Below are 12,574 nucleotides of genomic sequence, written 5' to 3'. Positions count from 1 at the left end.
TTAACGTTAGGTGGTTGGTAGCTGCTGTCCTTAATTACAGCTACTGATTGCAGTCTGCCACCCAGATAGCTGGCGTTGGGTAAGTTTGGCTTTATACATAGCTTGGGCTTTGTCGAGTAAGGCTTAAACTATGTATTTAGATTGTAGTTAGGTATTATAGGTAGGCATCGTGGGCTGTATATTATTAGGTATTATAGGTAGGCATCGTGGGCTGTTGTGGGTAGTTGTTGTATGTAGTTATTGTAGGTTACTTTTGTATTCGGCGGTGCCGGGTGTAGCACGAAGCTAGCTAGCTAACTCACCTCCTGGACTAGCTGGCTAGTAGCTATTAGCAACGGTAGCAACTAAATACAATATCCTTTTAGCCAGCTACATTCGTTCGCAGCGACGCCGTTTTTCAAACAAAGTCAACACAGCAGCCATTGCTAGCTAGCCAACACTACCAGCTAGCTGTACTGTGGTAGCTAAATACAATATCTTTGTGCTAGCTAGCCAACGTTTAATCATTGCTGCGTTATGAAAGAACTAGACACGGACATGAATTATCTGTTTAGTGTGTTAACACACTATTGGTAGTTTGTTGTAACCAAGTATTGGTGCTAAACTGTGTGTTATTGGAAGCTAGCATGCTAGTTAGCTATGGCGTCATAGTTAGCTAGCTGAATAAAGTAAGTTGAGTCTAGTCCTTGAAACATTGTACCGCTGTAGTTTACAACAATTCTAATTTCTAAAGTGGAAGTTGGGAGAGTTTTATTCGGGTGGTTCAGTGAAACAATTATAGTTTCTGAGGTGGAAGTTGGGAGAGTTATATTTTTTTGGTGAGGGAGGCCTTGCTCTCTCCTTTCCCAGATGTTTAGTTCATTTCATTCCGATCTCCTCTGCATTATTGTAGCCATCTGCTACAGCCTGTCAACTATGCCTCTGCCTATCCCTGTTCTCTCCTCTCCGCACAGGCTACACAAACGCCTCACACCGCGTGGCTGCTGCCTCTCTAACCTGGTGGTCCCTGCACGCACCACACACCTGGAGTTCCAGGTCTCAGGCAGCCTCTGGAACTGCCGTTCTGCTGCCAACAAGGCTGACTTCATCCCAGCCTATGCTACCCTCCAGTCCCTCGACTTCCTGGCGCTGACGGAAACATGGATTACCACTGAAAACACTGCTACTCCTACTGCTCTCTCCTCGTCTGACCATGTGTTCTCGCATACCCCGAGAGCATCTGGTCAGAGGGGTGGTGGCACAGGAATCCTCATCTCTCCCAAGTGGTCATTCTCAATTTTTCCCCTAACCCATCTGTCTATCTCCTCATTTGAATTCCACGCTGTCACAGTCACTAGCCCATTTTTAAGCTTAATATCCTTGTCATCTATCGCCCTCCAGGTTCCCTTGGAGAGTTCATCAATGAGCTTGACGCCTTGATAAGTTCCTTTCCTGAGGATGGCTCACCCTTCACAGTTTTGGGGTATTTCAACCTCCCTACGTCTACATTTGACTCATTTCTCTCTGCCTCCTTCTTTCCACTCCTCTCCTCTTTTGACCTCACCCTCTCACCGTCCCCCCCTACTCACAAGGCAGGCAATACGCTTGACTTCATCTTTACTAGATGTTGCTCTTCTACTAATCTCACTGCAACTCCCCTCCATGTCTCCGACCACTACTTTGTATCCTTTTCTCTCTCGCTCTCCTCCAACACTACTCACTCTGCCCCTACACAGATGGTAACGCGCCGCCGCAACCTTTGCTCTCTCTCTCCCACTACTCTCTCCTCTTCCATCCTATCATCTCTTCCCTCTGCTCAATCCTTCTCCCTCCAATCTCCTGATTCTGCCTCCTCAACCCTCCTCTCCTCCCTTTCTGCATCCTTTGACTCCCTGTGTCCCCTATCCTCCCGGCCGGCTCGGTCCTCCCCTCCAGCTCCGTGGCTTGATGACTCATTGCGAGCTCACAGAACAGAGCTCCGGGCAGCTGAGCGGAAATGGAAGAAAACTAAACTCCCTGCCGACCTGGCATCTTTTCACTCCCTCCTCTCTACATTTTCTTCATCTGTTTCTGCTGCTAAGGCCACTTTCTACCACTCTAAATTCCAAGCATCTGCCTCTAACCCTAGGAAGCTCTTTGCCACATTCTCCTCACTGCTGAATCCTCCCCCCCACCCCCCACCCCCCCCTCCTCCCTCTCTGTGGATGACTTCGTCAACCACTTTGAAAAGAAGGTTGACGACATCCGATCCTCGTTTGTTAAGTCTAATAACACTGCTGGTCCTGCTCACACTGCCCTACCCTATGCTTTGACTTATTTCTCCCCTCTCTCTCCAGATAAAATCTTGCGACTAGTGACTGCAGGCCGCCCAACAACCTGCCCGCTTGACCCCATCCCCTCCTCTCTTCTCCAGACCATCTCCGGTGACCTTCTCCCCTACCTCACCTCGCTGATCAACTTATCCTTGACCGCTGGCTATGTCCCTTCCGTCTTCAAGAGAGCGAGAGTTGCACCCCTTCTCAAAAAACCAACACTCGATCCCACTGATGTCAACAACTACAGACCAGTATCCCTTCTTTCTTTTCTTTCCAAAACGATTGAGCGTGCCGTCTTTAGCCAACTCTCTTGCTATCTCTCTCAGAATGACCTTCTTGATCCAAACCAGTCAGGTTTCAGGACTGGTCATTCAACTGAGACTGCTCTTCTCTGTGTCACGGAGGCTCTCCACACTGCTAAAGCTAACTCTCTCTCCTCTGCTCTTGTCCTTCTAGACCTGTCTGCTGCCTTTGATACTGTGAACCATCAGATCCTCCTCTCCGAGCTGGGCATCTCCGGCGCGGCTCACTCCTGGATTGCGTCCTACCTGACCGGTCGCTCCTACCAAGTGGCATGGCGAGAAGCTGTCTCCGCACCACGTGCTCTCACCACTGGTGTCCCCCAGGGCTCAGTTCTAGGCCCTCTCCTTTTCTCCCTATACACCAAGTCACTTGGCTCTGTCATATCCTCACATGGCCTCTCCTATCATTGCTACGCTGACGATACACAACTAATCTTCTCCTTTCCCCCTTCTGATAACCAGGTGGCGAATCGCATCTCTGCATGTCTGGCAGACATATCAGTATGGATGACTGATCACCACCTCAAGCTGAACCCTGGCAAGACGGAGCTGCTCTTCCTCCCGGGGAAGGACTGCCCGTTCCATGATCTCGGCATTACGGTTGACAACTCCGTTGTGTCCTCCTCCCAGAGTGCGAAGAGCCTTGGCGTGACCCTGGACAACACCCTGTCGTTCTCCGCTAACATCAAGGCGGTGACCCGATCCTGCAGGTTCATGCTCTACAACATTTGGAGAGTACGACCCTGCCTTACACAGGAAGCGGCACAGGTCCTAATCCAGGCACTTGTCATCTCCCGTCTGGATTACTGCAACTCGCTGTTGGCTGGGCTCCCTGCCTGTGCCATTAAACCCCTACAACTCATCCAGAATGCCGCAGCCCGTCTGGTGTTCAACCTTCCCAAGTTCTCTCACGTCACCCCCCTCCTCCGCACACTCCACTGGCTTCCAGTTGAAGCTCGCATCCGTTACAAGACCATGGTGCTTGCCTATGGAGCAGTGAGGGGAACGGCACCTCCGTACCTTCAGGCTCTGATCAGTCCCTACACCCAAACGAGGGCATTGCGTTCATCCACCTCTGGCCTGCTGGCTCCCCTTCCTCTGCGGAAGCATAGTTCCCGCTCAGCCCAGTCAAAACTGTTCGCTGCTCTGGCACCCCAATGGTGGAACAAGCTCCCTCACGACGCCAGGACAGCGGAGTCACTCACCACCTTCCGGAGACATTTGAAACCCCACCTCTTTAAGGAATACCTGGGATAGGATAAAGTAATCATTCTACCCGAGGTGTGCTTGGTTAAAACCAGGGCTCAAAATGAGTGAGGGTATGCCATACCCTTTCTTAAAGAAAAGGGAAAAAGGGATATCTATTGTTAGCTTTATAATTTTAAATAAATAAGTATCCAGATAATATTAAGCGTTCTATAACAATTCATCCTTTACTCCGAAACAAGAGAACAAGCTTTAAAATGCCCACAAAAGACATGACTGATGCAAATTGGGATATATTGATTCATCTCTACATCTGTCACATCTGCTCCTGCAACACCCTCTACTGCTCATCCTGTGACTCCTTGACCAGCCGCCACTCCCCCAGTACTCTCTCCCTCTCCCTCTCTCTCTCTGTGTGTGTGTGTGATTGTGTGGGCGGAGACAGGTGTGCTGGAGTCAGAGCAGATCCCCACCAGCTGCAACCTGTTACATTATCAAGACCTCTACAAATACTCAGTCCTGCCACTTCCACACTGCCAGATCGTAATCTCTGCTCTGTCAGTCTACGGTTCTAGCCGTTTGATACTATTCAGATCCTGTTGTGCCTGTTTTCCTCGCTTGACGCTGTTTTCCCTCTCCGCTACAGTTCTGCCCGCTCTGACTCTGGTCCCTGTCTCCAGTCCCACGTCTCGTCATCCTGTTACTATGTCCTGGATTCCCCTCCGGACCTGCTCACCCTGTCTCAACCCCCCCACGCTCCAGCCTCCGCACCTGGTTTCCAGCAGTTTCCCCTGACCTGCACTCAATCTTCACCGTGTTTCAAAAATACCTTGGTTACTTCATCCCAGTCTCCTCGTCTGAGTCTGCTCTTGGGTTCCTGTTCCACTCCACGTAACAACATCCTGATGCTGAGCTGCGGCTTTTAATATTCGAGGAGATACATTTTATTTTGCTATTCTGTCCCTATTAGTTGAGCTTTTCACTTTCCGAAAAGAGAATGTTTAAACCCAGGCAGCTTTTAGGGAGGCACTTCTGTTGTTGGGTTAAGCAACGGAGGAGTAGCCAGCAGTTGAAGCTTACATTTTTCTGCTTCGGTCAAGCCTCTGTCTGGGTGGAAAGGTAACTTTTGAAAATGCCATGCTTAGATTCATAAGGATGTCTAATAATGTATTAATTGCAACCGTTTTGTTGCAAACAAGACAATCTGGTTTGACAGTGTCCATTCTACTTCTATTTTAATTAGGCCTATACACCTGTTGCCAATTTTTGTCTAGCCTAGGGTGGCAGAACATACAGGGCTGCTCTGCCGCAGATCATTTGTTTTGGTGCCGGAAGAAATTAAATCTACTTTCACCCCTGCCCATGGTATACAGTGTGATATACCACGGCTTTCAGCCAATCAGCATTCAGTGCTCGAACAACCTGGTTAATAATTAAGCAATAAGGCCTGAGGGTTAGGGCTGTTCTTAGGCACTGGTTATCAACTGTACTGCAGAAATGGAACATAAATCGCAGAAAATAATGTTGTGGAGGCAGCTGCAGCGAAGTACTTGAGGGTGCGAGATTTGACTTCAGAAGAGTTACAGTGTTGAGTGGTAGTGTCCCATCCTCTCAGGTCATTGGCCTGGGGTAGGATCAGATAGGGTTAAATTAGTGAAATAAGGTGGTGGGATTTAATGAGTGTAGGGTTAGTTGGTAGGGTAATAAAAAAAATGTATACAATTTTTTCCTGTTTCCCCTTTTCCCATTTTGTATCATGGATTAATGCTATAGTTCAGTTAGGGGCGGTAATGCAACATTGGATGCCAACCGCCGTTAAAACTCACCGAAGAAAGTCCCCCTGTAGTTCAGTTGGTAGAGCATGGCGCTTGCAACGCCAGGGTTGTGTGTTCGTTTCCCACGGGGGGCCAGTATGAAAATGTATGCACTCACTAACTAAGTCGCTCTGGATAAGAGCGTCTGCTAAATGACTAAAATGTAAGAAGAAGAAACGTTTGCGCTCTCCCTCGGCGCTGAGCGGTGCTACAACCTAGCACTTTCATGACATTGCTGGACACGCAAGTGCAACTTGTCATGTGACTGTCTGACCATATCCTAGTATCATAAACTAACTGCTGTAGTCAACCAAGCAGCAAGCGCAATGGCACTACGGAGCGAACTTTTAAAGTCAATATGGCATGCTTTCACAGCTTTGGACGTGGACAAAAGCGGGAAAGTGTCCAAGTCGCAGTTAAAGGTATGGAAGTAAATTTATCTAGAAATGTGTTTTTTTCAAACAAACCCAGGCACGTCGTGTTCTTCTTCATTGTTTTACTAAACAATGTTGCAATGTTCAAGCAGGAAACCCGTCCTGAACAGCGAGGTTGGCATCATAGGGAAGGCCACCTGATTTTGGACGGACCCTTTTACTAGTAGTAGAGGATGAGTTTGGGATTATTTCATTTTCGCCCAAATCATTTGCCTGTCTATTACAGCTCAAATCCGGTGGTAGTCTGATTTAATCAGGCTGTAATACACAATTAATTGGTAGCCCATATACAGCCTGAAACTAATGTCTGAAAAGCTAGAATGTTGATTGAAGTTCAATTTAAATTTACTCTATCGGTTGTCTGTGCGGTTTGTCTTTCAGCTAGCTGGTCGAAATAATTTGAGGCAACATAGTCACAGGAAAGCAGTGTTGTAGTACTCGAAACCGTCTCGAGACCACATGTTGAGTGTATCGGTCTTGTCTCGGTGTCGGATACATTTGTACTCGGTCTTGACTGTCTCGGACCGTGAGGACGCGTAATTTGTTCCCGAGACCAGCGGAGTAAAAAATATAAAAAATCAGCTTAAATTCAGTCAGCACATAAAACCGTTTGGCCAGTCCAAATATATACACTCCTTTCTTGAAACATTAATATTTTAACAGCCTTTATATCTATTATAGACATGTTTGCGCAGTGACGAACCCAAAGGGCTTCAGTGTGTAAAAGTTTCGTGAATCTGAAAGGGACAGCAACGGTAATACCATCGCACTCATGTGTGTCTGAGTGTGCCAGAGCGCAGAACACTGATTAATTTACTAACGCTCAACACCCGCTGAATATGACCGGTGTCAGTAAACATAGGCAAAAGTAATAGATAACAACATGTAAACAGCCTAACCAGCTCTGCTACGGCGAGTAAAATGGACAGAGTGAGGTGTTCTCTCATTTGTGTCTGGAAGTAGCTAGCGAGCAAGATAGACAACTTTAGCCAGTTAGCTTGGGTGCTTGGTTGTGACAATCATGCATTGGCAGGCAAGCTGCAGAAGGACGAGGAGGCTACAATTCCCCCATTGTTTATCAGTGCAATTTTGACAGCCAACTAGCTGAAAAAGTTTGAGAGGGTATATCTAATTATTTTTGAGCTCATCTTGCTCTGGCTAGCATTACTTGTTGATCTTGTTGATGTGCATAACTTGATCAATAGGACTGTAAAGTTCCCAAATGTAAGAGGACTCCCGTGGTGTTTACATATTTGCAGAAATCCATTCAGGTGTATTTTGTGGCTGTTGGTGAATGCGTTCTAATCATCTAAAGTCACGCTGTTGCAACTGCCTGTAAACACACAGTTCAGTTCAAAGTGAATGATGGCAGGCTAACAAATTAGCAACAAAAGCTTGGGAGATCTTATAAGTTTTGTTCTGAGATATCAGTTAACATGACCTTTTATGAATTAAGAAGCTTTTGTGCTTTTTTAAAATGACATAAATGCTTCAAAATGCACAAAAAGTGACTAGCTGATGAAGATTATCTCATAGAACAAAAAATGATCTCCGAAACCTGTTTACCACAGACCTTATTTTATGCGTTTATCCAAAAACCCAACAAAAACGACATTCATTTCCACATAGGCTTTGTGTAATGAACCATGGCAGAGTTTGTGCCTACAAAAAGACGCCATTACTATTTCTCTCTATTGAACCATGACAATGAAAATGGTATATTCTGAATCAGGGGAGGATGGAGAACAATCAACACTTTTATTTAGTTTTTTTTTGCGTCAAAAAATAATCATCCACTGATTCAGAATATTCCATTTTCATTCTCATGGTATTCTTGGTTCAATAGCTATTGACAATATATACCAAATATCCAATGTAAAACTAACTACCTAGGTGCCCTGAACGAGCTCTCTAAAAACTACCTACTGCCTCTCTAGAAAGTTGGGTAAACAATACTTTCCTGTGGATATTTTCATGAGCTGATCAAACAACAAACCACACAGACAACCGGTAGAGTAAGTTTAAACAATTTGATTCAACATTCTGGCGTGTAAGGAACATTTACACGATCTTGCAGGCATTAGTTTCAGGCTGTATATACCAATTAAGCTAATTGTGTATTACACCTGATTTAATCAAACTAATACAGTGGATGTCAGGTGTCAGTGGTTTATGTAAAGTACTTGTGGATGTTTAAAGTGGACTAAGATGACCTGATAATTCTAGTTTATTATGGGACACCTGTTGACGTTTACTGAGTGTGAGTATAATATATATATATATATATATATATATATATATATATATATATATATATATATATATATATATATATATATATATATATATACATACATACATACAGTGGGGAGAACAAGTATTTTATACACTCCCGATTTTGCAGGTTTTCCTACTTACAAAGCATGTAGAGGTCTGTAATTGTTATCATAGGTACACTTCAACTGTGAGAGACAGAATCTAAAACAAAAATCCAGAAAATCACATTGAATGATTTTTAAGTAATTCATTTGCATTTTATTGCATGAGAGCTGTGTAAGGACATCAGGGATAAAATTGTAGACCTGCAAAAGGCTGGTCCTTGCACAAAGACCAATAGTGATGCAGTCAATCTTTCCTCAACTTTGAGCCAGGAGAGATTGACATGCACTTTACTGACACTTGCCCTCCGTGTACATCTAAGTGCGATACATGCTGCTTTGTTCTGGACCAACTGCAATTTACCTATGTCCCTCTTTGCGGCACATGACCACACAGCTGGGCAGTAGTCCAGGTGCAACAAAACTATGGCCTGTAGGACACGTCTGGTCGACTGAGATGTCAAGAAGACAGAGCAACGCCCTATCATGGACAGACCTCTTCCCATTTTAGCAACCATTGAGTCTATATGTTTTGACCATGACAGCTTGGTATCTAGGGTTAGACCCAACAGTTTAGTCTCCTCAACTTGCTCAATCGCCACATTATTCAATAATAGATCTAAATGAGGTTTAGCATTGAGCGAGGGATTTCTCCCAAAAATGATGCTTTTCATTTTTGAGATATTTAGCACCAGCCTAATGCTAGTTACCCATTGTAAAACTGACTGGCGCTCTATGTTAGGGTGTCAGTTATTTATTTTACTGTTGCAGCCGACCTGTATACTGTTGAGTCGTCCGCATACGTAGACATACAGGCTTTATTCAAGGTCAGTGGAAGGTCATTAGTAACACTAATGGCCCTAGCCGGCTGCCCTGCGGTACACCACACAACTGAATTTGCATGAGCGAGGCTTCCAATAATGAAAACCCTCTGGTCTATTAGATAACTCTCAATCGATAATAAGGCAGAGGATGCAAGTCATAACTGTCACGCCCTGACTCAGGGGACGCTTAAATGTTGAGTCAGGGTGTGTATATTCTTTGGTGTGTGTTTTCTATGTTTCGATCTATTATGTGTAGATCTATGTTGGCCGGTGTGGTTCCCAATCAGAGGCAGCTGTAGCTCGTTGTCTCTGATTGGGGATCATACTTAGGCAGTCTATTGGCACTAGTGGGTTGTGGGATCTTGTTCCGTGTAAGGATTGTTTTGTATACTACCTTGGACTTCACGTTTCGTTTCGTTTTCGTTTTTTTGTTTTTTTGTGGTGTTTATTCAGTGTAAATAAACATGTACGTATATCACGCTGCGCCTTGGTCTGACCCGTCATTCAACGAACGTGACAATAACACCTATGTTTTTTCAGCAATAGGTTATGATCAATGACATCAAAAGCTGAACTGAAGTCTAACAGAACAGCTCACACAATCTTCTTACTATCAATTTATTTCTGCCAATCATCAGTCATTTGTCTGAGCCGAGCATGTTGCGTGCCCTTCCCTTTAAGCATGCTGAAAGTCTGTTGTTAATTTGTTTTCTGTAAAATAACTTTGTATTTCATCAAACATAATTTATTCCAAAAGTTTGCTAAGCACTTTTAACAGACTGATTGGTCGGCTGTTTGAACCATCAAAGGGTGCTCTGCTATTCTTGGATAGCGGAATGACCTTTGCCTCCCTCCATGTCTGAGGGCACACTCCGTCTTCTAGGCTTAAATTGAAGATGTGGCAAACGAGTCCCAATGTATTCTGCTACCAACCTCAGAAATGTACCATCTAGGTTGTCGGTACCAGGTGGTTTGCCCTTATTTATAGATGACAAAAAAAAATCACCTCTTCATATTGATGCCACATAGGTCGTTTTTCAAAGGGATTTGTCGCTCTTTAAAATAAATAAATGTTCTGCTCCATGAAGTAATCCAACAATGTGTACACCGCCATCTTGTCTATTTCAAATCTTCTCTCATTGATCAAAACAGGTGAGTGTCATGACATGCAGCACTTTGGGGTGGACCTCAAAAAATGTTTTTTTTCCCCATTGCAGGTGCTCTCTCATAACTTGTGCACTGTGATGAGGATCCCCCATGACCCGGTCGCCCTTGAGGAGCACTTCAAAGATGACGACGAAGGCCCCGTCTCTACACAGGGCTACATGCCCTACTTGAACAAGTTCATTTTGGACAAGGTGAGCCCCACATATAGTAGTTTAGTTTTATTAGGTTTCATTAGCTATTGCACATGCAGCAGCTACTCTTCGTGGGGTCCACATAAAACATACAAATACATGACAAAGTAAAGAACCGTTTGAGACAAGAACAACAAGATATTACATTCAAAATATACTGAACAAATATAAACGCATCAAGCAACAATTTCTAAGATTTTACTGAGTTACAGTTCATATAAGGAAATCAGTCAATTGAAATAAGTAAATTAGGCCCTAATGTATGTATTTCACATGACTGGGCAAGGGTGCAGCCATGGGTGGGCCTGGGAGGGCATAGGCCCACCCACTGGGGAGCCAGGCCTAGCCAATCAGAATGAGTTTACTCAAAGCCAGTGGCATGTCGTTAGTAAAGATTGAAAATGTAAGGGACCTAGACGGCTGCCCTGGGGAATTCATGATTCTAACTGGATTATGTTAGAGAGGTTTCCATTAAAGAACACCCTCTGTGTTCTGTTAGACAGGTAACTCTTTATCCACAATGTACAGTGCATTCAGAAAGTATTCAGACCCCTTTTTTAACATTTTGTTACGTTAGTCTTATTCTAAAATTGATTAAATGAAGTTTTTTCCTCATCAATCTACACACAATACCCCGTAATGATAAAGGGAAAACAGGTCATTTTTTTTGTGCAGATTTATTAAAAATAAAAACAGATACCTTATATACGTAAGTATTCAGACCCTTTGCTGTGAGACTCAAAATTGAGCTCAAGAGCATCCTGTTTCCATTGATCATCCTTGATGTTTCTACAACTTCATTGGAGTCCACCTGTGGTAAATTCAATTGATTGGTCATGATTTGGAAAGGCACACATCTGTCTATATAGGGTCCCACAGTTGACAGTGCATGTCAGAGCAAAAACCAAGCCATGAGGTCGAAGGAATTGTCCGTAGAGCTCTGAGACAGGCTTGTGTCGAGGCACAGATCTGGGGAAGGGTACCAAAAAAGCATTGAAGGTCCCCAAGAACAGTGGCCTCCATCATTCTTAAATGGACACGTTTGGAACCACCAAGACTCTTCCTAGAGCTGGCCACCTGGCCAAACTGAGTAATTGGGGGAGAAGGGCCTTGGTCAGGGAGGTGACCAAGAACCCAATGGTCACTCTGACAGAGCTCCAGAGTTCCTCTGTGGAGATGGGAGAACCTTCCTGAAGGACAACCATCTCTGCAGCACTCCACCAATCAGGCCTTTACGGTAGAGTGGCCAGACGGAAGCCACTCCTCAGTAAAAGGGACCTGACAGCCTATTTGGAGTTTGTCAAAAGTTACCTAAAGACTCTCAGATCATGAAAAACAAGATTCTCTGGTCCGATGAAACCAAGATTGAACTCTTTGGCCTGACTGCCAAGCATCACAACTGGAGGAAACCTGGCACCATCCCTACAGTGAAGCATGGTGGTGGCAGCATCATGCTGTGGGGATGTTTTTCAGTGGCAGGGACTGGGAGACTAGCCAGGATTGAGGGAAAGATGAATGGAGCAACGTACAGGGAGATCCTTGATTTGAAACCTGCTTCAGAGCGCTCAGGACCTCAGACTGGGGAGAAGGTTCACCTTCCAACAGGACAACGACCCTAAGCACACAGCCAAGACAACGCAGGAGTGGCTTCGGAACAAGTCTCAGAATGTCCTTGAGTGGCCCAGCCAGAGCCCGGACTTGAACCCGATCAAACATCTCTGGAGAGACCTGAAAATAGCTCCCCATCCAACCTGACCAGAGTTTGAGAGGATCTGCAGAGAAGAATAGGAGAAACTCCCCAAATACAGGTGTGCCAAACTTGTAGCGTCATACCCAAGAAAACTCAAGGCTGTAATCGCTGCCAAAGGTGCTTCAACAAAGTAAAATGTCTGAATACTTTTGTAAATGTGATATTTCAGTGTTGTATTTTTAATACATTTGCTAAAAAATCTAAAAACATGGTT

General features: G+C 44.7%; 1 protein-coding gene across 1 annotated transcript in view; it reads left to right on the top strand.

The window, feature by feature from the left end:
* Positions 1 to 5,942: 5,942 nt before the first annotated feature.
* Positions 5,943 to 12,574, top strand: part of LOC311134999 (switch-associated protein 70-like) — a gene marked incomplete at its 5' end in the record, with an annotated part of 28,732 nt that continues 22,100 nt past the window's right edge. The window contains 2 exons of the mRNA XM_084168803.1: positions 5,943 to 6,038; positions 10,470 to 10,610. Coding sequence (XP_084024929.1) covers positions 5,943 to 6,038; positions 10,470 to 10,610 — 237 coding nt within the window. The remainder of the gene's footprint in view (positions 6,039 to 10,469; positions 10,611 to 12,574) is intronic.

The sequence above is a fragment of the Coregonus lavaretus genome, assembly GCF_964263955.1.
Source record: "Coregonus lavaretus genome assembly, chromosome: 9".
Lineage (NCBI taxonomy): Eukaryota > Metazoa > Chordata > Actinopteri > Salmoniformes > Salmonidae > Coregonus > Coregonus lavaretus.
The sequence above is the reverse complement of the archived record's forward strand: the minus strand, read 5'-3'. Positions and strand labels throughout refer to the sequence as shown.